Below are 24,378 nucleotides of genomic sequence, written 5' to 3'. Positions count from 1 at the left end.
CCCAAAGCCTGACCCCCACTGTGACAGTGTTAAGAGTGTGGGAAATCCCATTATGGTAATTGGAAGGTGGAGCCTTGAAGAAACGATTAGATAGTAGAACCATGCCATAGTGACTGGACTAAAAGTGGTGGTCATGGGTGGGGTTTGGAAGGCTTTAAAAGGAGAGTGGATGAGGAGGTAAGCTTCTCTCTACTCTCTCTGTTCTGCCATTTTCTGCCATGTGAGACCCCTTGGTTACTGTCGCCACCACCAAGACCCTCACCAGATGTGTTCCCTGGACTTTGGACTTCCTAGCCTCTGAAACCATAAGCAATAAGTTTTGTTTTCTTATAAATTACCCAGTTCCGTGTATTTTGTTATAAGCAACAGAAAGAGACTAATACACCTTATACATATGATGCACCCTCAGAGAAAGCAGTAGGAACTGCTCCTGAGAAGGTGACAGCACACCTGGGTCACCAGAGATGCTACTGATCCTGAACAGTGATAAACCTTTTTCCATGAGCCTTTGTACAGCATGGAACAACTTGATGCTACTGCTGAGATGGATGTCCTGTCTCCTTGATGTCCTCAGCCTCATGGTAACCTCCATTGCCTAAACTGCTAGGACATGAGTCTTCCTTAAATCCTGAAAAAGCACAATGAATATAGGGAATTAACAAGTAAATATGGAATGTTAACAAAAGAAAATAATTGTAAATTCTCAGATTGTTGGGATGGAACCCATGACTTAAAGGACAGTTCACTTTATATAGAAGAAATAGCTTTAATAAAAGGGTAGGGAGAGTCACCCTATGAAGAAAGCATTTGAAAATCGTGGAGTCAAGGAAGAAAGTATTGAAGTGAGGATAAAAGAAAAGATAAAAAGAAGCAAAACTGTATGGAACCAACCATCTCGCCAGAGGATGGAGATGATGCTTTAAAAATACAGACTTTAAGATTTTAATATTGTTGAATGAAGAATTTCATGTATCGGAACACCTGCTTGAACACAGGTGAACAGAGCAGAGCACCTGCAATTCTTGAGGTTCCTCCCTGACAGTTTTATCTCCTAGGGAGCAGGGAAACCATGAGGCTAAGTGTTTTCCTGGTCCAGGAAGCCCTAGTTAGTGATGTGGCAACAAACAAGCCAGGGGAAAGAGGTCTTGCTCTTTGCTGGTCCATAATAGCAACGGAAGAATATTTCTGAATATATGAGTGACTCTGGAAAAGTATGTTTTAGAATTAAATTTCAATAAATTATTGGTGCAAACACATAGTCAGAGACCTTAAGAAGGAATAGAAAATAAACTGCTGCAGGTATTATCATGAATAATTTTAATGAAAAAGGAAAAAGCTAGGCATTTAAAGAGATTAATGTCGCTAAAGAGTGTAGTATTTGAACTCTGATTTTCAAAGGCTACCTTCACAACAGTATGAAGGCAGGTCATGTGATATCAGTTCCACAGACAACAAAGTAAGTTTGCTTTTATTTTTCCCAAGCAATGATTGGAACGAGAAGCAGCTCAGGCATGCACAGGCAAGGAATGGGTCACAAGGTGAGGGATAGGAATGGGACACAAGGTGAGGGATAGGAATGGGTCACAAGGTGAGGGATAGGGAAGACAGTATGACATTAGCAAATGAGAGGAGCAAAGGCAAGCTTTCAGGGCCAGATTTGCTTCTTTCTTCTCCATCACAGTGAAAATACTCACATTGAATAAGCAAGAGAAAGTTATAAGGTGAGAGCAGAAGGTCAAAGGCATGATAGTGAGGCTGTATCTTGATGCTTTAAAGGGCTGGGTCTCAGAGAAAATCACATTCCAGGGGACTGGAAAAACTTGTAGAAATGACAGGAAACAGTTGCCAGAAATCTTGGAGGAGGGACATCAGCAAAATGGTGGAATAGGAGGTTCCAGCCGTCGGGCCCCCAGAGGGATCCAGCAGGAGCAGTGCAGCCGGAGGGTGGGGGAACATAATATCCTCCACTCCAAGATTCAGAAGGCTTGCCAGAGAAGAAGGAGTTTTGGAGACAAACAGGAAGAAACACATAGCCCAAGAACATTCACACTTGCCTCTTTTTTCCTGTCCTCTTCCAGGAGCTCACCAGCTGTGCCATTCCTGCACAATGTGCCTCTGTTTCACAGACCAAAACCCAGACTCCATGTGAGTCACTGCCCTACCACTGATGTGCCTTAGAAAAGATGCTCCAGGACTGCTGGGACTGCCATCCTGTTCCCACCAGAGGGCACCCTAGCCTGGCATCAGAGGGCACCCAGTGTCACCATCTGGGAAAGCCCTTTCCTACAAGAAGCCCTCCCAGGTTGATCACGTGGCTTCCCCTGCTCCTCCCCACTTGGGTCTTTTACTCTGTCGGTGGCTTCCCTACAAGTGCTCAGCACCCTGCGGTGTGCCCCTCCCTGGGCAGCTTCAGCCACCACCCCACATATTAACTTCCCTAACACAGCTTATGGACTAGGCTTCCCTTCTCGAGCTCATATTGCACATTGACAGCTTTAGTTCACCAAAAATCTGCTTCCAAGATGCATCTCCCTAGGCCCCAAAGGCTCAGTGGAGACATTTGAAGGCTAGGCTCCTCAGCCCCACCCCAAGGCTGACCCCAGTGGAGCTCTATAACTCATCTCCTAGGTTCTTCCCACTTTATTTTTGGGTTTTCTTTTGGACCTCTGCGGCAGAGCTGAGTCCACCACACTGTCCAGGTCTTTGCACAGAAGCCCCTCTCTGTTAAGTTCATGTGTTTCCTTCTTTTCTTATCCCTCCTCTCACTCTCCTTATCCCCAAACACACACACCGTAATACAAAGGACGTAGTCCCCAGACATGAATTTATTACCATAAAATAAGTAGCAGTGCTTTTGGAGCAGGTATACTTATTTTATTTACATAAATGGTATGGTGCCCAAGCTCTTGCTCTGGTTTTTACCTTTTTTAACTCAACACCATGTGGCTTGTAAGTATATTGACTCTGTCTCTTCTACCTTCTGCATTCTGTTTCATGTATGCATTTACTATCTTCTATTTATCTCTGTCCAATCTGTGGTCACCCAGGATGCCTCCACCTTCCTTCTACTATAAATAATGCCACAAGTGGTAGTCCTGTCCTTGCATGGGAATTGCTTTCAGATGTTGGATTTCTCTCAGGAGTGGGATTGCCAGGACATAGGGCTTACACGTGCCTGAATTCACTGAGTAATGCTATGTTGCTTTCCAGAACGTCTACATGAGCCCACACTCCCACCCACAGTGCACAAGGGTTCCCATCCTCCTGACTCTCCACCCATAGTTGGCAACATCCACTTTTCTGATTCTTGCCATTCTGATGGTAGAACGTCATCTGATGGTTCCAGTCTGCATCTTTCTAAAGACTGGGGACAGTCATCATGTCTTCATATCTTTGTTAGCCCTTTGGTCTTTCCCTTTCATGAACTATGCACTCAGATCCTTGGCTACCTTTCTACTGTGTTTCCTGTCTCACTTGATTTATAGGAGTTCCTTACATATTTTAGACATTAAACTTCTCTCAGGCTATCAACTGGCTATTATTTTTTTCAATGCAGTCTTTCACTGAACCAGAATTCTTAATTTTAATGTGGTCCTGTCAATCAATTTTTTATCTTCTGGTTTTGACTGTCTCACTTGATTTATAGGAGTTCCTTACATATTTTAGACATTAAACTTCTCTCAGGCTATTATTTTTTTCAATGCAGTCTTTCACTGAACCAGAATTCTTAATTTTAATGTGGTCCTGTCAATCAATTTTTTATCTTCTGGTTTTGACGCAAGGTTTAGTTTTTTCCCCACCCCTAAGTTACAAGAATATTCTCTTACATATTCTCCTGCCTGCTTTTTAACTTTATCTTTCACGTCTAGGGTCTCCCATGGTACATGGCCCCCCACTTTCATATGATGAGTCTATTTTTACAAATCTCTCCAAACTGCATAAATGGCCCTTTGTTGCCACCTTCATCAAACACCAAGTTTACCTTATAGCAGGGCTTGTTTGGAGCTCTATTTGTTCCATTAATCCATGTACCTGTTCCTGCGCAAGCTCCATGCTTTCTTATTACTACAGCTCTCTAGTTACACACCTCTTCACTTTCCTTTTTCATATCTGACTTCACTATAAATGGACTTATTCTTTTATATAAATTTTAAATTGATTCTATCAAGTTCCCCAAAAGAAATCCAGATGATATTTTTATTGGGTTTGCATTGAATTTACAAATTAATTTAGGGGGACTTTACATCTTTAGAATGTTAGGTCAAGGTATTCCTGAATATGGTATAATCCCATTTAATCAGATGTTCTTATCTGTTTTTTCATAATAGAGTTGTACATTATTCTCCATAAAGATTTCATGAATACTTTATAAAGTTATATTATAAATATTTCACTGTTTTTAATCACTCTTAGAAATGGTATCTCATTTTCTATCTTCTCTAATTGGTTGTCACTAATATAGAAAGCTCTCTTCAATTTTTCTAAGTTGACCTTGTAACTAGCAGCACTGCTCAACTTTTCCTGTTATTTCTATACTTTATTGGTTGATTATGTTGGGTTTTCCATGCAGCTGATCCCATTGTTTGAAAATAATGCCAGTTCTATCTCTTCTCTTCCAACACTTACACAGATGTCTTTTCCTGGACAAGAATTTCAGTATACCACAGTATGGCCATGAGAGTGGACATCCTTGTCTTGTTGAAGACCTTCATTGGAGTGTGTGTCCTTTAGCTATGACATCCCCTAAGCTTCAACCAGCGTATCCACTGCCCTGTGAACATTCCTGTGCTTTTCTGCAGTTCACTGCCTGGCATTGCCTCCACTGCTCCAACCTTCCCATCCTTCAAAGCCCAGCTTGAGTCTGACTTTTCCTACAAAGCCTCTCTTGACCGCTTCAGCTGACAGCAAGCTCCTCCCCTGAACTCCTAAGATGTGCTCTACCAGTCAATTGGCAATAAATCATGACATGTCTTGAAGAACTCGTGTATCTAGCATAGATTTAACTTGTGCATATTTACAACTAAACAGATCCTTGAGGACAAAGACCATGTGTTAAATTCCTCTTCATCTTCTACAGTATATAGTACTTGTACAGTAAGTAGTTGTTGAGTATAGGAAGTTGCTACACGTAACAGCTCTAGCTCATAGGTCTCGGCATATTGTGAGCTCAAAGCCAGAAGGCAAAACTGGAGGCATCAAGGTTGGGAGAACAAAGGCGAGCAAAGGCACAGGCACTCCTGACAGTAAGTAGTTGTTGAGTATAGGAAGTTGCTACACGTAACAGCTCTAGCTCATAGGTCTCAGCATATTGTGAGCTCAAAGCCAGAAGGCAAAACTGGAGGCATCAAGGTTGGGAGAACAAAGGCGAGCAAAGGCACAGGCACTCCTTTCCGGGGGAGGAGGCCGGGAGCTCACCTGGTACTCTCTGACTGGCTGTCTTCTTGGGCTCTCACATATACTCCCTGTTTCATCTTCACAGAGGCCCAGAAGGCCAGTGTTAGAATCCTCATTTTACAATGAAGAAACAAGGCTTACAGAGATTAACTAACATGTCACACAGTGTCAGAAATGGCATTTGCATCCACATTTCCTGAATTCCAAGTCCTACTACTTCATTGCAGCAGCCCCCTGTGGAAACACAACTTCCAGAGCCAGGTAGGCAACAGACAGGCACACCTGTGACCAGGACACAGTTCCACCTCTAGGATTTTCTTTTAACAAAATTCAGGGAGATGTGTACAAAGATGTATTTACTAATGCTCCTTATAGGTTGTTTATCAAAAAATCCATTAAGAAGGAACAAAAAACGTGGAGGCCCATGGATATTAAGGCAAGAAGAAATGACAAAACTCAGAGCATCGGTGAGTCAGAGACCAGGCAGATAGGCAGGCAGCCACCAGAAAAACACATTTAGGAATAAGGCCAATGGTGGACAAATCCCTGGGAGGTAGGCAGGAACCAGAGGACTGGATAGACAGGGCAAGCAGTCCTTCAAGCAGGCCAGGGTATGAAGAGCAGGGACAGGGCATAGTCAGCCTGTGGCTTGGCCAGAGCCTTTGTAAGCCTGCTGAGGGTGGGGACCAACCACAGCCTGGAGCCAGGTGGAAGGAGGCAGCCTATTTGGCTCTGCTGTCCCTTTGTCAGCTTCCTGTCTAAGTCTGTTTGCAAGGGGCCCCCTGACCTGCAATTCTCTTTGTTCTGAGCCACTAACAGATAGGAGCTGTAATGGAGGCTTTCTGAGGGGGCAATGACTGCCTTGTAAAGCCATCGAGCTGTGTTCTGCTTACCCAGGGATGGCACTTCGCATCTCACTGGCCTGTGCACACTGTCCCTGTGCAAGGCCCTGCTGGCTGCATGCAAAGACCCAGTCACCTGGTTAGCATGGGGGGAGGAAGGGGCCCACCCACCCCCAGGCACTTGTTTAATCTTCCCAACAGCCCAGCAAGGTAGGGATTGCCATTTGCATTTTACAAGTAAGGACACCAGGGAAGCACAGCCTGTGGGACATCACAAAGCTAGTAGTGGCAGCACTGGGCTTCAAACCATGTCTTTTTATCTCAAATCCATGCTACCATCAGCTTCAATCAAGACAAGGGTGAGCACTCTCATGGCTCCTCCAACCCAGGAGGTGTGTGTGTCTACACAGAGCAGAGCCCTCAGTGAGGGGATCCAGCTCAGTACACAGAGGAGCCAGATTAGAGGATGGCAGCACAGTTACTAGGACAGTGATGGGAAAACGCTTCATGAAGGATCCACTGCCTTGCATCCCTCAGCATTTCACCAAGAAATGAATCCCACGTACTCACTGGACATGTATTGAGAAACTTCTAGGTGCTCAACAGCTCCAGTGTGGGGCAAGAAGAGAGGAGACAAAGACCTAGTTCTTTCTTGGGTGTCCAGCTGATGTTTGACCCAGCAAAAGCATAGCGTGAAAGTGCCAGCCAGCCCAGCCTCCCTCGCAGGTGTTCCAGAAATCCCACCAGCCATTCAGCTGGAATCAGCCACCCCTTCCCCACCCCAAAACCATGCCCCTTGGTGTGTCTCTGTATCAGAAGCCTGGAGATCACAGCCCACATCCCCAGAGTCCCTGCCCCAGACTCAAGACTCTGTGGAAACCTCCCCATAGGGCCCAAGAGGCAGGGCTGGCAGTCCTTTTTTCTAGATCCATGGCAGATATTGTCCAGCTCCCTAACAGATTTCCATTACACCACCACCTGCCCTCCCACAGGCCCCACAAAAGGTGGACCTCTCCTCTGTCATCCCAAACCCCTATTCTGGGATGTAACTGGCCCACTCACTCTGAGAGGGAATGAGGAGGGCAAAGGCGGGGATCCTGGTAGGATGCGTGGCAGGTTATTTTTAGCCCAGACTGGGTCAGTGTTTGGCTGTTGCTGGGTCAAGAAACAGGTCCATCAAAGGAGCCATCCTCAAATACAAAGGCAGTCAAGAGACGTGCCCTTAGAAGGATTTATGGGCTCAGATCCTTGGGTTAGGAGAAACCTCCTGGCTCAGTCCCACTGTGCATCCATCAAAGTCATCTCCTGTCCTAGACCAAAGGGATGAGGGGCCAAATTAAGAGAGCATGGCCTTAGGGACAGCCACATGAGCTCCCACTCCTCTCATACCATCTGAGGAGAGGAAGTGATTCCTTTTAGGACCCTGGTGACTGCATCCCCACATCCATCTATTGTACCTTTCATTCCTCCTGGTGGGTGCATAGGCACCAAGACTCCACTGTTGAGCTTTCCTGCTGGGAACCTAAAAGACTCCCATTAGACCCCGGTTCCTCAGCATGGACATTGTGGGGGCCTTCCCTCCACCTGTGGCCTCTCCCCACTCCCCATAGGCCAAATACGAGTGCCCTCACATGCATGCCATCCTCTCTTGCCTCCAAACACCCCAGGTCTCTGCTGGGTTCCCAGAACCTAGCCCAGTGGCTACTGCATAGTTGGCAGGCACTTGCTGAGTATTTCACGAATGAATGAGTGAATGAATGATTACACAGTCTAGCCTCCAAACCAGAGACCACTCTTGTCTCATCTCCTCTCAACCCTGTACCATTCCACCCCAAACCTCCTCAAACCCAGTTCCCCACTCTTTTCCAAGAAACCTTCCCTGATCAATCCCTCTCATCCCTGCTCCTGATCCCACCAGCAATGATGCCCAGAACTCTGAAGAATAGCCCTGGTTCTGTCCTGAAATCTCTGACTCAGTTTCTCAGATGACCCATCTAGTGTTCCTGCACTTAGAAAACGCCAAGTGCAGAGACCTTGCCCCATCCCACCCCCCAAATCTCTATTCCCACTCCCATCCTAACCAGGCTCTGGGCAGGAATAGGAGAGAAGCTGATTTTGACAATGAACTAGAAACCTGCCCTGAAGGTAGAGGAGAAGGTAAGGAGCAAGAGAACAAGAGGTTGTTCAGGATGCAGCCCCCTCCTGGGATAGGCCAGCCACTCCACCCCAAGGCCTGCAATAGGACCAGGGCCCATAGCCCAGCTATGCCCCCTCCAGAAAGGGGTTCAGAGAGCAGGCTTCACACCAGGTCACAGCACCCATTCGCCACACGCGAAGCGTGGACTGTGACCTTCAGGAGCCAGTCTCCTTTCTCCACACCAGTGCCAACGGGAGGGGCAGAGGCGATGAGGAAGCTCATAAAGGGCTTTGAAGATGAAACAGGGCCTGTGGCCGGGGATTGTTGACACAGCCACACTGAAGAGGCAAGCGGGGTTGGCGCTTGAGAGGCCGGGTGATGCCAAGCCAATAAAATGCAGCTACTGTCCCTTTGCTGCCCCTGTTAATGCCAGCCGCTCCTATCACATAAAAGGGCCGGCCACAACTCAGGAGCACAGGCCCTTGGCTCCATCCTCTGCCAACTTCTCAACTGTTCAGACACCTTCTTACCTCCATCATGACGTGTGGCTTCAGCTCCGTGGGCTACGGATTCCACCCTGGAAACTTCAGCTGCGCCTCGGCCTGCGGGCCCCGGCCCGGCCGCTGCTGCATCACGGCCGCCCCCTACCGCGGCATCTCCTGCTATCGCGGCCTCGCCGGCAACTTCGGCAGCCACAGCGTCTGCGGGGGCTTCCGCACCGGCTCCTGCGGCCGCAGCTTCGGCTACCGCTCCGGCGGCGTGTGTGGGCCCAGCCCCCCCTGCATCACCACCGTGTCGGTCAACGAGAGCCTCCTGGCGCCCCTCAACCTGGAGATCGACCCCAACGCGCAGTGCGTGAAGCACGAGGAGAAGGAGCAGATCAAGTGCCTCAACAGCAGGTTCGCTGCCTTCATCGACAAGGTGGGTGTCCTGGGTCACACCCTTCCTGAACCCCTACCCCTGTTCAGGACTCAGGCTGGGGAGTCAGAAGTGAGCACTTGCCCATGGAAGCCCCCAGGCCAAAGGGAAGGGTGGTCATACTTCTAGGACACAGACTGAAAGACGTAAAGACGATGATAGAATCAGGAGCTACCAGTTGGATGGGCGAAACAAACTAAAAACATACAAGCAGTACTAGGGGCAGAAACTTTAGAGATAACATCACCTCGTAAGGAAATGTGGGTGCTCAGTGCTTTTGAAGCTAAATAAGTGCTTCCATGCCAAGGATGTGCTCCCTATGTCAAGGGCAGGGCTAGTGAACATGATGCTAGAAGACTGCCTGGACGTGTATCTCATGGATCCCACAGAGTTGTTTCTATACTGTGTGGTGACTTGGCCCCTGACCAGAGACCAGAGTAGTTTGTCCAAGCCACTGTGCCTGAGACTTGGGAACCAAGGGTGAGCAATAGACGCAGTCCCTATTCTCGTGGGCCTTATGGGGAGGCAAGCAGTACATGGTCTGGATTCAGTTGAAGCCATCCACAGAGTCAATGTCCAGCTCAAGTCTGCAGCCAACTTCTCCATCAAATCCAGGCAACCACCATGGGGCAATGCTTGAGGGGCCAAGAGAAAAGACTCTGACTAGGAAGCAGTTCTGGAGCCAGGAAGAGCTCTCCAAAACCAACCTCAAAAGAAAAGTCACACTAGAGAGATACCCACAAAGAAGGACCAAAAAAATAAAAAACCTAGAACTTCTAACAGCATGAAAGACCAAGGATAGCATAAGAAAGAACTTACCAGGAGTGTGGCAAAGTTTTTAGACAAAGGGATCTGAGTGGGGTAATGGGCCAACCACATGGCAGGGAGATGGATGTGAAAGTTTCCGTGCACCCAATGGCCTATAGTTAGAATAGCGAGAGAAGACCCCTGTAGGGCAGCAGGTCAGAGTGAGCTCTTCCTCTGCCATTGTGAGATCTGAGACAGTCAGATAATCTTTCTGGCCTTTGATTCCTCGTCTGTAAAATGAGAGGATTGGTGCACAGAGCATTCCTGCACTAATATCTCAGGCAATTTTTCTAATTGCATTGTTGTTGTAGGGTCTCAATAATTCGCACATACTTTATCTTTCAACTTTTATAGTCTGCATTGCTAGGAAGGTCGACCTGTCCATTTGCACGCTGATGATCACACTTGGCTTGGTGTAGTAGTTGTTCGGCATGGGGATGCCTTTCTGTACCAGGTTTTGTTTAATCCTCATAGTGAGGTGAGCTTTAACCTCCCCACTCTGCAGAGGAGCTAAGTGCTTTGTCCAAGTGTACATTGTTAAAAAGTGGCAGCAGAGTCTGGACTCAGCATCGTTTAAGTGCTTTCCATGAGACCAGGCAAATTGCCTTAGAAGAGATTGAAGTTAGATCTCAGGAAGAACTTCCAGCTGATAAACTGATTAAACCCTGGTGTGGTTTTTGAGAGAGGTGACAAAATTCCCACCAGGGAGGACTCTGGGCCAGAGAGTTGGGGGGTTTCAGGCACTGGTGCTGGGACCTCCCTTGTCCTCTGATCTTGCAAGAAGAGATTCTCAGGCTTTGCCTCTGGGTGGCAGGTGCGCTTCCTGGAGCAGCAGAACAAGCTGCTGGAGACCAAGCTGCAGTTCTACCAGAACCGCAAGTGCTGCGAGAGCAACCTGGAGCCGCTGTTTGAGGGCTACATCGAGACGCTGAGGCGGGAGGCCGAGTGCGTGGAGGCCGACAGCGGGAGGCTGTCCTCGGAGCTCAACCACGTGCAGGAGGTGCTGGAGGGCTACAGGAAGAAGTGAGTGTGGGAAGGGACTGGCTTAGGAAAGGGCTTGGTGGAAGCTCCTGGAGCCCAGGAGAGTGTCCAATCTGTGGCTGGGATCTCTGCTTGAGAACAGGAAGATCCTGCACTGCATGCCCTACCTCAGGCACAGGGGTCCCTTGGGTGGGTCCTGATTCTCTGGAGAGGAAACTCACCTTGTCTTCCTACCAGCAAATTAGGGAAATGATGCTCTTTCCCTTTCTCCATCCACCACACCCCTCAGAAGAACTCATATTCCTTGGTCCCTTTGAGTTCAGCTCTCAAAGTCCTGGACATCCTTCTTCTTAAGTTTACTCCTTCACTCAACTAAGCCTACCATGTGCCAGCCAGACACTGGCTGGGCATTAGCGATCCAGGGCCAAGCAGTAGACATAGTCCCTGTCCCCATGGGCCTTGCAGTCTGCTGTTAGGCAGACATGACATAGTCACAGATCTGGACCTTCAGTTACAAAATGTGACACACAGCATGATGAATATGCACTGGGTGCTCTAAAGGAACCTGCTGTTGAGAGGTGGCCAGCTTCCTGCAGTAACGTTCTCAGCCGTGGACTCCCCAGGCCCACCATGCCCCTCCCTCTGTGCCTGAGCTGGCCTTCCCACAGAGCAAGAGGAAGTGACAGGCTTGACTTCTCTTGTCTCAGTCCAGGAGGTAATGACAGAGAGGGGATCCACTACTTGCAGCAAAGTCGGGGGCCAGGGAGGGCTCAGGGGAAAAGAAAATGGAGACCTGGGTGAGAAAAACAGCCACCTCCCACTCCCCAACCACACACACTCTCTCACATACACAGCTTTCAGATCCTGCCATCCTACCTCCACCAAGTAAGCTCAGAGGTGATACGGGAGTGGGTGCTCCAGGTCTCCAGTATATCCCAGCAGGCCTAGACCTACAGCCTGACTTCTCCCTGGTCCTGCCCTGTTTCTTTTGGAGGTGGGGGATGACTAGGGGGAGGTCTAGGAATCAGGCGCGTTTGCACATGTGCTCATGGCCAAGGTTGACAGCTGCTCAGACAAGGTCCCATTCTCCCTGCCCACCTCAGGTATGAAGAAGAAGTTGCACTTCGGGCCACAGCGGAGAACGAATTTGTGGCTCTAAAGAAGGTGAGTGAAGCCAAGCCCACCCCAAGTCCCCAGCCACCCCATCCCCTCAGCCCTGCCGCATACATCCGGGTCCTCAGAGCACCCTGAGGAGAGCTGGCCTCACGGCCCTTGCTGCCCCACACAGGAGGTGGACTGCGCCTACCTGCGCAAGTCGGACCTGGAGGCCAACGTGGAGGCCCTGACCCAGGAGATCGACTTCCTGAGGCGACTGTACGAGGAGGTGAGGGGCCCTCAGCCTGACCCCTGCCCAGACCAGCCCAGGCATGACCTAGGCCTGTTGATGTGTGACTCGGGCTCAAGGGCAGAGGGTTGGAGGGAGCAAAGGAAAGAAGCAGGGAGACAGAGGAATGGAGAACCGAAACAGACAGATCGAGTAAGGGACAGGAGTGAGCGCTCCAGGACGGCTGTGCCTGGGGACACCACCTGTGTCCCTGAGCCAGGGGTGCAGCACAGCCACACACGCATCGGACAGCCTCAAACCCATTTCTCCAGTCCAGGATATTCTCCAGCAGCCAAGAGCCTTCCTTTATATGGTTGCTCTAGGAGAATGGAGAGGCCCCAGCACAGGGTCTGGGCCCCTAGGAAGCATCTGTGACACACTGTCATAGCGAAGAGCCTCGGTTCACACAGGCCTGAATAATTCCAGAAGTGGGACTGAGAAGTGCTTGTGTTTTTCTCAAAAAGGATTTCTTATTTCTGCAAAAAGTTATACAATTTCATCAGGGGGGGGGGGTTCTGCTCCAAACATGAGAAGTTGACTCCAGATGAGCCAAAGGGATTATAAGCATCTGTGGATAAGGAAAAGCCCAGATAGGTTGGTGGTCCTTCCTCTTCCCCCACCTCCTGCAGGAAATCCGTGTTCTCCAAGCCCACATCTCAGACACCTCGGTCATCGTCAAGATGGACAACAGCCGGGACCTGAACATGGACTGCGTCGTTGCCGAGATCAAGGCTCAGTACGATGACATCGCCACCCGCAGTCGTGCCGAGGCTGAGTCCTGGTACCGCAGCAGGGTGAGTGGCACAGGACACCTGCCTCCTAGACATGGCAGGGGAGGGATACAAGGTATATATTAAAAAAGGCTTCTTTTGTGTGGAGATTCAGATCCCCAGGGATGGTAAGAGAAGGGCTGCCTCTCTGGGGTTGGGGTGGCAGGGCAGGACTGCCAAGTGTGGTAGCACAGGCTGAGCACTAACAACCTGCACACTCCTCCCTGGTGTTCTGAGTGGGTGTGAGGTCCCACCCTGAGCCTCATGAGCATCTGTGCTTCCCCCCAGTGCGAGGAGATGAAGGCCACGGTGATCCGGCACGGAGAGACCCTGCGCCGCACCAAGGAGGAGATCAATGAGCTGAACCGCATGATCCAGAGGCTGACGGCCGAGGTGGAGAACGCCAAGTGCCAGGTACAGGAGCCCGGCCCACCCCTCAGCGTAGGAAGACTATGGGCTTAGCCTATAGCAGAGGACTTAAGTTAGACTCTGGAAAAGTCTTCCTAGCAAGTTGGGTAAATGCAGTCTCACAGATGACAGTGAGATTGAGGAATTCTACTGAGACATTCCTGTTGTCTGGGCCAGTGTGTGTGTGTGTGTGTGTGTGTGTGTGTGAGTGTGTGTGCAAGGAAAGGTAGGAGGCTGATTGTGGAGACAATACTTCAAAGCAGAAATTGAATGATCCTATTGGAGTCTGGCTGGGATTTCAGGAAACTAAGATTCACTCTCTCCTCCCCACATTCCCCTGCTTCCCAGAACTCCAAGCTGGAGGTCGCCGTGACCGAGTCGGAGCAGCAGGGTGAGTCGGCCCTCAGCGATGCCCGCTGCAAGCTGGCTGAGCTGGAGGGTGCCCTGCAGAAGGCCAAGCAGGACATGGCCTGCCTGCTCAAGGAGTACCAGGAGGTGATGAACTCCAAGCTGGGCCTGGACATCGAGATCGCCACCTACAGGCGCCTGCTGGAGGGCGAGGAGCAGAGGTGGGCACAACCCAGCTACCCCAAGAACCCCACTTTCGTAGACCCGGCCACCTTTGATTCCACCATATCTCAGTCTCGGTTTCAAAAACTGGCCCCAAGCTAGACTCTTGGCTCTTTACATCCCAAATCTCAGCAGACTGGAACTTGCACATGTTCCCTTTATCATATAAAGCCAGTGCCACTGTGATGTCCAGAATCTCAGAGGGCCCAGGGCCCTGCTAGGATTGGAACCTAAGCAACCTGGCTCTCAATTCAGGACATCCTCCCATTGTCCCATCCTCAATTCTTTCAAGATTCATACCCTGCCTGGTTTCTAGGAGGTCACCTTCCCTAGGGTAGAGTTGCTGGCCAAACTCTGGCCCTGACCTTGTATGCCTAAGAGGACCTTTCCCTTCCTAAAGCTGAGCCTGTCTGGGTCTGCCAGATACAGTTGTTCAGGTTGTATACTGCACAAAGGCAGCCAGCTAAGGGATGAGTGACAGCCGAAATCCAGCTCATACTCTCCTTGCTAAATAGTGTGCCCTGGAATTGCTGCCAGAAAGGCACCTTTTTTCTAAGTTGCACAAAGGCATAATTATAAACCGGAAGTAGCCCTGAGATGACCCATTCCAGCACGTAGGGAATATTTGATGATCTTTTTTTTTCTTTTAATTTAATTTTATTTTATTTTACTTCTCAAAATACATTATACTTGTTTTTCATGCCCCTATACCCATTCCTCTCCACCCCCTCCAATATCTGATGATCTTCTTCTAATTTCTTTTCTTTTCCCCTTCCCCACCTTTTCCCCCCTCAGGCTGTGTGAAGGTGTTGGAGCTGTGAATGTCTGTAAGTATCTTGAGCCCTGAAAAAGAAAATTTTAGGTTGGGCAACAACAAGGATTTCCGGGTGTGAGTGTGTAGAGACATTGGGAGGAGTGTTTTCAGTAATTGCCCAAGTAAAGGGGAGTAGGTGGTCATGCAGCAGGAAAAACTGAAATTAGCTTACAGGACAAAGCTCACAGCATGAATGGGGTTGGGGAGGTGAAAGATTAACAAGATGTCACTGCAAGAAGGGACCCCAGATGTCACTCAGTATAACCTCCACTTTGTTTGGTTGAGGAAGCTGAGACCCAGAGAGAGGAAAGGACTTGCCCAAGGTCACAAGGCAGACTGGGACTAGAACCCAGGTCTCCTGGCCCCCAGGCTAGAGTTCTCTCCACACCTTCAGAACCACTATTGAAGCACTTTGCATCTTTCCCTGGATGGCTGACAAATCAGACAGACCAAAGAAGGAAGGTAGCTGGATGGGATCGCCACCAGCCAGGCCGCCTAACCCTGTTGTTGTTCTGCAGGTGTCAGCAGCTCCCGGGGTGGCATCGTGTGCGGGGACCTCTGTGTGTCAGGCTCCCGACCTGTGATAGGCAGTGCCTGCAGTGCCCCCTGCAGTGGGAACCTGGCAGTGAACACAGGCATGTGTGCACCCTGCGGCCAGGGGAGATGTTAGGTTGCCCAGGAGAGAGCCAAGGAGGCCCCTTCTGCCACTGTCCCCACCCCCAGCTGAGAACAGTGGTGCATCGGTGGCTTTTCCCCTTGTGTTCTGAGAATACACCACCTGGCTCATTCCCACCAGCCACTCCTCTGCTCATCTTGTCCTGCTGGAAAGGGACCTGCTGCCCGGGAATGGACCCATCCCTTTCCCCATCTTGGCCTCCAGCCCCTCCCAGGGAAAAGGGTTTCTTACCCTGGGAGGAGCATGGTGGGACTGCTTCCCATGCCTCTCTGGCCTCTCATCTCCCATTTCCAATAAACTGGGTGACCCACTTTCTGTGCTGTGTTGTCTTGCTTTCTTGGAGCAAACCCAGGTCCACCAACTGGTGAGCACCGCAGCCCAGCAATATGGCCTTAGGACAAGGGTCATTCTAACCTGTTGTCAACCAGGACACCTGCAGAGCCTGTCCCCAAATAATGCCATTGTCCCTGACCAGGCAGTGCTGACTGTGCTCCCAGAACCTTTTGCCCAAGTCACACCTGTCAGTCAGGGGTGGTTTGGGGCTTTGTTACTCCAACTGGTACCATATGAAGCTACGGGGTATGCTGGAAGGCAGCGTGTGTGTGTGTGTGTGCGTGTACTGCATGTGTGTATGTGTGTGTGTGCCCGTGTAGTTTTAGTCCCTTCCCCACACACACTCCTTTCTTTTCTTGGCACACCTTCACTCTGCTCCCCACCCGCCACCCCCACACATGTATCACAGCAGCAACCACCACAAGTGCCAACAGCCACCATCAGGGTGCCACCCTGTGCCACCTTGGACCCCACCCCACCCCACTGTCACTGTCGTCCCCATGCTGCCCACCAAACAAGGGGAAGATGACACCGCTCCTTCCCAGCCTTCCCCCCATACACATATGCTCCTCTTCAGCCCCAGACAGCCCTCTCAAAAGCCCTGTAGTGGGGTAGAGGACACCATCTAATCACTTTCTCACCTGCCCCCCACTCACCACCTCATCCCCAGATCCCTCAGAGTGTCAGCCCCAAGGCTGAGATGGCTCCTGTGCCCCCTGGAAGGACCAGCCCTGGTAGTTCTTGAAGGCTGCAGCCACGTTCTCTGCAGCCCGTCTCCTTCCTCGCTGCCCCTCTCCATTCCTCCTCTTCGCCTAGCCCTACTCCAGCCCCTGACCTTTCCCACCCATCTCACCACACTGCCCTTGGAGGATCCTCCGCCTTCCCTCACTCCCTCTCCAAATCTCTAGGCCCCTAGGACCCAAGCTGTAGGGCCCCTGTCACCTTCTCTCCCTCCTGCTTCCTGACCTGAGTCTTGGGCTCAGGCCAGCCTCTCAGTCCTCCCAGGCAGCCTGCTCACTGGCTCCTGTCCCTCACCCATGCAGCTTACCTCGATCACTAATGTGCCCCCCGACCCTTCTCTCACCTGCCTGTACCCTCTCCCTGGGCAATAACTTCAGCCTTGTGCCTTCAGTTGCTGTCCATGGTTAATGTCCTCCTTGGTTAAAATCCTCCAACTGGGCGCCAGAGTCCTGATGACTCTCCTCCCACCCTCGCTCCTCAGCTTCAGACCCACGTGCCTGGTTCCCACAAGACGCCTCCACCCAGCAGTCCTAGACACACTTCGAGCTCAACAGACCTTCCAGCCTAACTCACCACCTCCCATCCTCTCAGCCAGAGTCTCCTCCTACCTCCCCATCAAGATCAACACAGCTGCCCAAGCCAGAACCGATCAGCTATCCTTGCTTTTCCCCCTCAAAATTAATTAACCCTCAAGTGCTTTTCTTTCCTACTCACTACCTCTCTAATCCACCTCTTTCCTCCCTCCCTACTGCTACCACCCATGTCCCGGCCACCATCTCGCCTGCAGTTCCGCTCTTCTCCCCTCCCAATCCCCACTACACGGCAGCCAGAGAGACATTCAGAAAACACAAGTCTGACCTTTCACTGGGTCCCCACTGCCCTCAGGATAAAGACACATAAGTCCTACATGTCTGCTCTGACTAATCTCTCAGGACCCCTCACGGCTCCTCATTCCCCACTAACCCCATCTTTCTCCCATACCCTGGCTCAAAATGCCCTGAACGCCTGTCAGGAGAGGGCTTGAATCAGAGGCTCTCCAGGGGCCTTTTCAGTTGCGACCTTCTTGGGAAGAGACTCTGAACTCTGCTCGGGGATTTTAACACTCCCTTCCCAGGCTTAAGGAGAATACCATGAGGACTGCCAGCCTTGGGATGTCATTGAGGGGCCACTTGGGAGAACCTAGGGAGGCTCCATGCCTCTGGAGGTGACGCACCTTTCTTCCACCCTACCAGTTCAAGGGACCAGGCAAGACTGATGTTATGAACTCTCCATCTGTTAGAGCTTCTGAACCTCTGAGCCCCATCTCCTCCGCCACCACTCCACTTCTCTTTCAAGGAGACAGGTGGCTGCACAGAGCCCTGGGCCATGGTGCTGGGGAGAAAGAGAAGCATAGCTGAAGGATTATTAACCAGGAAATACCAGTTATTTCCCGAAAGAAGTAATATTGAAGCTGAGACCTCAGTGAAGACCAGGAGCCCATTTATTCAATCAACAAATAGTTATTGAGCACCTGCTATGTACCAGGTACTGTTACACAAGCTTGGGTTCATATAAGCCAAGAAAGTAGTCAAAGATGTTTGTCCCCTGTGAAGCTTACATTTCACGGCAAAAAGTTAACCTAAGTAAGGAGTTAGCCAGGATGCAGAGATCTGTTCCAGACACGGGGAATAGCATATGAAAAGGTGGGGCTAGAGAAAGAGCATGGCAACATCCAGGAACTCTAGTGAGTTCAGTTCTTGTGGGGAGGAGTTGGGGACTGCTCTCCAGTGCCTTCTAGAAACTTAAAATATGCCCTTTATTTCTACATTCTCCTCTACTGCCCCCTCCTACCCCAACTCCACTCCACCCCATAAAAGTTTTCTTCATCCAAGGACATTTCTCATCCCTACTTCCAGGCAATTTTCTCATTATCTTCCAGAGGTAGGTGTATGAGCCAATTAACAAGGCCTTCCATGCTTCACAGAGAGCCAATTGCCTCCTCTCTGGAAGTTTCCTACTGGCTGCTGAGGAATGTGAGCCATCTGCATATCAGATCCCTCTGTGCAGGGAAGCCTGAGATAAGGCCAGCCATGGTAGTGTCAATGCCCAGAGTCACAGTCCCTCAGCATCCACCCTATTCTGCATTCAGTGAGCTGGTGGTATCAACCATCATTTATCCTGTGGTTAAACTAACTGAGGTTCCAAAAGGTGAAGGGGCTTGACCACACTCTCTTGGTGGCAAAGTTAGGACAAGAGCCTAAGACCCCAGACTTCCATCCCGTAGTCTTTTTCTACCACTCACTCTGCCTCCTGCTATTCAGAGGCTGAGTGCTGTACTGTCATGATATCACAGTGATAGCAATTACAACAACAAATACCAATTTTTGAGTATCTATTACATGCCATGCTATATTCCAAACTTTTATTTGTACCTTCCCATTTAATCCTCCTGTGGTAGCTATCTTTAGAAATGACCGCCTCAGCAACCCTTGAATCTGGGCTGGCCCCATGACTGCTTTTACCAATAGAATGTGGTGGATCTTCTGTCCCCAGGCCTTAAGAGGACTGGCAGCACATGGAGGAGAACAGAGCCCCTGGCTGTCAGCCCCCACCCCAGCTGAGCTCTCAACCAGTGGCCAGCACCAAGCGCCAGCCAGATGAGTGGAGCCATTTTGGACCTTCCAGTCATCCCAGAGCCCTAGCCAACAACGTGAAGCAGAAGAGTCACCCAGTCAATCTACACAGTCATAAAAAATGTTGTTTTAAGCCACTAAATTTGGGGATATTTTGTTACATAGCAGTATGGAAGAAGTTAGTACCTGGTAGTGGGGTGCTGCTATAACAAAACCTGAAACCTGTAATATTGGCTTTGGGAGCAGGTGTCAGGCAGAGCCTGAATGCCCTCAAGGAGACACATGAAGTCTAATGGATGGTAAGGAAATTATCATTAGATGCTGATGAAAAGGTCTAGGGATAGGGGCTGCTTCTTATAACTGCAACTCCTGTATTCTTTAGCGTTCTTGCTTTTTGCTACCCAATCCATCATTCCTCCAATCCTCTGTTGTAGTTAATAACTTTTTATATTAAACTTTCTCTGTTCAAATTATTGTCTTCTGATTGGACAATGACTGATACACAACCCTTGGCCAACAACCCCAGCTGAGCTCCCAGCTGGTGGCCAGCACCAAATCTAGCCAGCCATGGGAGTGAGGACATTTTAACATCCTAGCACCACGGACAACATCATGAAAAGGAGAACTGCCCAGTAAGCCCACAGAATCTTGAGAAATGATAAAGTATGTTTTAAGTCTCTCCATTTGGAGTGATTTGTTATGTGCAATAGATATTTAAAACACCTCCCTACGACCCAGCAGGTATCAGTATCCCATGTTACACATGAAGAAGCTAAGGCTCGGCACGTATTAGTGACTTGCCCACAGTTACAACGGAACTGGTAAACAGCTGAACCAGCATGCAGACATAGGTCTTTACTGTATTAACAAAGCCCTTTCAAACATAATCCTTCTTAGGGAGCTAGAAGGATCTTAGGAATACTGTCCAACCTCCCTCATTCTACAGACAGGAAACTTAAGCTCCAAGGGTGGACCATACATGTGGCCCACAGCACTTAGGACCCTGAGTTAGAAGCCCGGTTCTCTGCACCGTCAGCCCGGTGCTCTTCCTCTGCCCCACTCTGCTTCTCTCACACACCTCTCTTCCATTCCACCCCACCCATTTCCTCCTGCACTGTGCCCCTGGGGGGAGGGGAGATCACCATAGTTGAGAACTCCTAGGAGACATTTCGCCAGGTCTAGAGACATCTTTGATTGTCACAATTGGGGGTGGGGGAGTACTAGTGGACAGAGGCCAGGGATGCTGCTAAACTTCCTACAAAAGGCTCAGGACAGCCCCACAACAAGACTTATCCAGTCCCAAACTGTCAATCATGTTGAGGTTGAGAAAGCTTGGTCTAGAGAAACCCATGACCCCACAGGATTCCCTCCTTCCTTGAGTCTTCCCTTGCTTTCCCCAAGGCCTGGGCTGCTCAAGGACAGGTGGACAGCATCCACTGCAGTCATTTCCACCCACTAGAAAACAGCGAGGTGCATGGAGAGTTCCCGAGGGCTTCTCTGGCAGGGAGCACCTTGCAAGGACAGCCCTGGAGTTTTCAGGACTCTGAAGCACCAAGTTTGATTCGCTACAATTAGTTTATTGGAGACACAGAGTGAAACAAAGACAAACGTGCAGGCAGTTGGGTCATTGGCTTTTTAGAAGCTTCTGCAGGCAGCCCTGGAAGGGAAGTGCTCTCCCCTTCGGGTCTCTCCCTCACAGAGTTCCACGGAGACGACCATCAACGTTCCTGTCTCCATTCCGCAGGCACGTAGGCAGATTCCCAGAGAGTACAGACAGAGATACAGAGATTCTGGGGCCTGCCCTGCTCCTCCAACCTTGGGGAAAGGAGACAGGCAGGACCAATGAATCCAGCAAAAAATAGAAGGCGGCAGAGAAGGATGGATCCTCAGGGCAACAAATTAACTACTAGGAAAGACTACAGAAGGGGATCAGGGCGCTTGGGGCGCCTGGGGGACGGCGCCCAGAGGGAAGCAAGCAGGGAGGGCTTGCAGAGTGTTCACATGTGGGACCGGTTTTGGGGAGGCCGACGGCGGGCGGTGCGTTCCCGTTGCATGAGGTCCTGGCTGGGCGGAGGGTGACGGTGACGGTGACGGTGACGGTAGCTTGCAAAGGCAGCAGCTTCCTAGCACCTCTTGCAGCCGCCGCCGCAGGCGTTGGTGCCCACCACCACGTTGCCGCTGCAGGGGGCGCTGCAGACTGTGGTGGACACAGCAGGGGCAGCACCGGAGGCGCAGAGATCTCCACAGACGACGCCACCGCGGGAGCTGCTGACGCCTGTGCGGGGAGAGCAAGTGAAGACGCGCGTCAGGCACAGCCACAGCCACAGCCCAATGCCCCCTCCCCAAAGGGGCTTGGACCACCCCAGCCGGTGAAGGGGGAGGGCTGGGACTACTTACAGACATTCACGGAGCCAAGACCCTCACACAGCCTGTAGGAAGAGGAAAGAGGAGAGGTCAGTGTCGCGGAAAAGGCAGCAGGAGCAAGGTGGAAGGCAAGATCCGTGGCCCTCCTTCTGGGCATTCGCCAAGGGGAAGGTGCAGGACACGGGCTAGTCAGGAGCCAGGGAGCCCCTGATCGCCGTGTGCATTCTGGAGAGAGAAGGCCTGTGCAAGAGCCACACTCCATTGCTGCTTAGCTGTGCAACGATTCAACCTCCCTCAGCCTAGGTCTCCTCATCTGGAAAACCTACTTCCTAGATCTGTTATGAGGATTAAATCAATTAATACACGTGAAATGCTTAGTGCCTGGCACAAAGTGAGCACTTAAGAACTATTAGCAGCATTACTTCTATATTGGTTCTGATTGAACTGTAAATGCAATTAAGGGGAACAGATTTAACTTCCTAAATCCAGTCTGATTGATGTCATAAGAATGCAGGCTTCAGGAGGGTGGAATTTTCTGTCTATTGTTTTTCTCACTGCAGAATCTACACTGCCTTAAAGCAATGCCTGGCTCAATAAATAACTGTTGAATGAATGAATGGGGTTTTAGAACCCATTTAAAACAGGCTCAGAGACTATCTAAAACAATTCTCTCATTTGACAGATGGAGAAACTGAGGCCCAGCGAGAAGAAATGACGACAGAAGCTGGGCTATAACTCAGGCCACCTAACTTCACCCAGCTGGCATTTCCTTCCCACACAACGTTGTCTCCCTAAGGGAATCAGACGGAATTCCCCTGAAGCCACAGTGGCCAATGGTTGGTGGAATCAGCTTCAGACAAGAGGAGGATCCGCAGCCCAATATCAAATCCTCCCACGCCCAGGTTTCCTAGGAACCACACCTAAATCTTCTGAATTCAATCCAAGAGCCTTATGCAGTAAAGAGATGGACCTCTCAGTTTCCAGTGCCATCTCCATGTGTCTCTCCAAATTCTAAATGCAGACTGGAAAAACTCCTCTTCCCAAATTCTTCATTTATGAAACTCCCCAGGCGCAGCCAGACCCAGTGCCTCTGAGCTCTCCAGTGCAAGTACTTGAGTTTGCTGGGAGGCTCCCCATGTGATCACTTTGACTTCCAGGTACCAGACCTGCCTTCTCATCTCCCCAGTACACAGGATGCTGCCTCCGCATCCTCACCCTCCACACTCCTCTCCCCAGAGCCAAGGGCCTGACTGTGCACAAGAAGACAAGATGCTCAGGTGCCTGTGCCTGTCTGTGTGTCTCGGCCCTCACACTGGGATCTCAGGCAGACACAGGTCCTTCCCCTGACCAGTCAAGGGGAAGAAACCAGAGCAAAGAATGGGCTCGCATTCTGGGAATGCTGTCCTTACAGGGGCAGGAGCTGTAGATCTGCCCTCCAGCCCTAGGAAGGCTTCTTGACTAATGGGTCGTCTCCCCTCCCACCTCCGAAGCAAGCAAACAAATGAAAATCCTGAGAGCAAGGCATACCTGCCACAAGGGACAAGTTCCTACTTTCTGTCTAACTCAGTCCCATATGCTGCAACGGAAGACCACTTTGACATACTCGTTGTAATTACAATAGATAAGTGTGAATTAATGGAACCCTCAATCTGAAGCCATCATTATAGGTGACAGGACCAGGGCCAGGGCCAGAGCCAGGCTAGGGAAGAGAGCTGGAATCCTGAGTGGCACATGCAACTAGGGGTGGGAAGGAGGAGGCACTCTCCAGGGAAGATGACCTAAGCCTGAGCTGGGCTTCTTAGGAACAGGGATTACTGCTGCCAGACTCCTGGCTCTAAAGACAGATTTTCAAAAGGCTCCAATCCAGACCAGTGCCTGGTGGGCACGAGAGACTCAGATTGGGCTAGATCATACACAAAGGACTTATGCAAGTTACCTGTCCAGTTGCAGGATGGGGAGGTTTGAAAACAGAAGTGGAGTGGTGCCAAGAGTGTGAGGAGCAGAGTACACTGAAAACCCAGGCAGGGCTCGGAAACTAAAAGGGCTATGGGACCCACCTCTGCTCTTCGCCCTCCAGCAGGCGTCTGTAGGTGGCGATCTCGATGTCCAGGCCCAGCTTGGAGTTCATCACCTCCTGGTACTCCTTGAGCAGGCAGGCCATGTCCTGCTTGGCCTTCTGCAGGGCACCTTCCAGTTCAGCCAGCTTGCAGCGGGCGTCGCTGAGGGCCGACTCACCCTGCTGCTCCGACTCAGTCACAGCAGCCTCCAGCTTGGAGTTCTGGGGACCCAGAAGAGAATAAGGTGGGTTATGGCCACTGGGTCTCTGTACATTACCTGGATGTGTCTGGTCTCACCACCCAGCTGGAAACACCCCAAACACAGAGCCTCTTGCCTTCATCACCTGTGTCTCCCTGAGTGACCATGACTAGGGACCCTACAGGTGCAAATGGGTTAGAGATGAATGGTGAGATCCAGATAGGGCACTCACATGCTATGTGACACTGGATTGGCCTCTCTGGTTTGGGCACACATAATGCATACCTGGCACTTGGCGTTCTCCACCTCAGCCGTCAACCTCTGGATCATGCGGTTCAGCTCATTGATCTCCTCCTTGGTGCGGCGCAGGG

General features: G+C 50.5%; 2 protein-coding genes across 2 annotated transcripts in view; one reads left to right on the top strand and one right to left on the bottom strand.

The window, feature by feature from the left end:
• Nucleotides 1-8,853: 8,853 nt before the first annotated feature.
• On the top strand, nt 8,854-16,012 carry KRT83 (keratin 83). Its single transcript, XM_008592151.1, has 9 exons — nt 8,854-9,294; nt 10,913-11,121; nt 12,183-12,243; nt 12,368-12,463; nt 13,093-13,257; nt 13,522-13,647; nt 13,990-14,210; nt 15,007-15,038; nt 15,544-16,012. The coding sequence occupies exons 1-9, from the start codon at nt 8,911-8,913 to the stop codon at nt 15,693-15,695; spliced, it is 1,446 nt and encodes a 481-aa protein (XP_008590373.1). The 5' UTR covers nt 8,854-8,910; the 3' UTR covers nt 15,696-16,012.
• Nucleotides 16,013-21,510: 5,498 nt separating this feature from the next.
• The window catches only part of LOC103607681 (keratin, type II cuticular Hb6-like), a 6,734-nt gene continuing 3,866 nt past the window's right edge, over nt 21,511-24,378 (bottom strand). The window contains exons 5-8 of the mRNA XM_008592157.1: nt 24,293-24,376; nt 23,809-24,029; nt 21,785-21,816; nt 21,511-21,662 (exon numbers count right to left, since the gene is read on the bottom strand). Coding sequence (XP_008590379.1) covers nt 21,511-21,662; nt 21,785-21,816; nt 23,809-24,029; nt 24,293-24,376 — 489 coding nt within the window. The remainder of the gene's footprint in view (nt 21,663-21,784; nt 21,817-23,808; nt 24,030-24,292; nt 24,377-24,378) is intronic.

The sequence above is a fragment of the Galeopterus variegatus genome, unplaced genomic scaffold, assembly GCF_000696425.1.
Source record: "Galeopterus variegatus unplaced genomic scaffold, G_variegatus-3.0.2 Scaffold7624, whole genome shotgun sequence".
Taxonomy (NCBI): domain Eukaryota; kingdom Metazoa; phylum Chordata; class Mammalia; order Dermoptera; family Cynocephalidae; genus Galeopterus; species Galeopterus variegatus.
Note: the sequence above shows the minus strand (reverse complement) of the source record. Positions and strands in the feature narration are given on the sequence as shown.

Excerpts from the sequence above, each read along its gene's own strand:
- KRT83 (XM_008592151.1), top strand. The coding sequence starts at position 8,911 with ATGACGTGTGGCTTCAGCTCCGTGGGCTACGGATTCCACCCTGGAAAC. Across the intron at positions 12,244-12,367 it reads AATTTGTGGCTCTAAAGAAG|GAGGTGGACTGCGCCTACCT; the intron begins GTGAGTGAAGCC and ends TGCCCCACACAG. Across the intron at positions 15,039-15,543 it reads TGTTGGAGCTGTGAATGTCT|GTGTCAGCAGCTCCCGGGGT; the intron begins GTAAGTATCTTG and ends GTTGTTCTGCAG.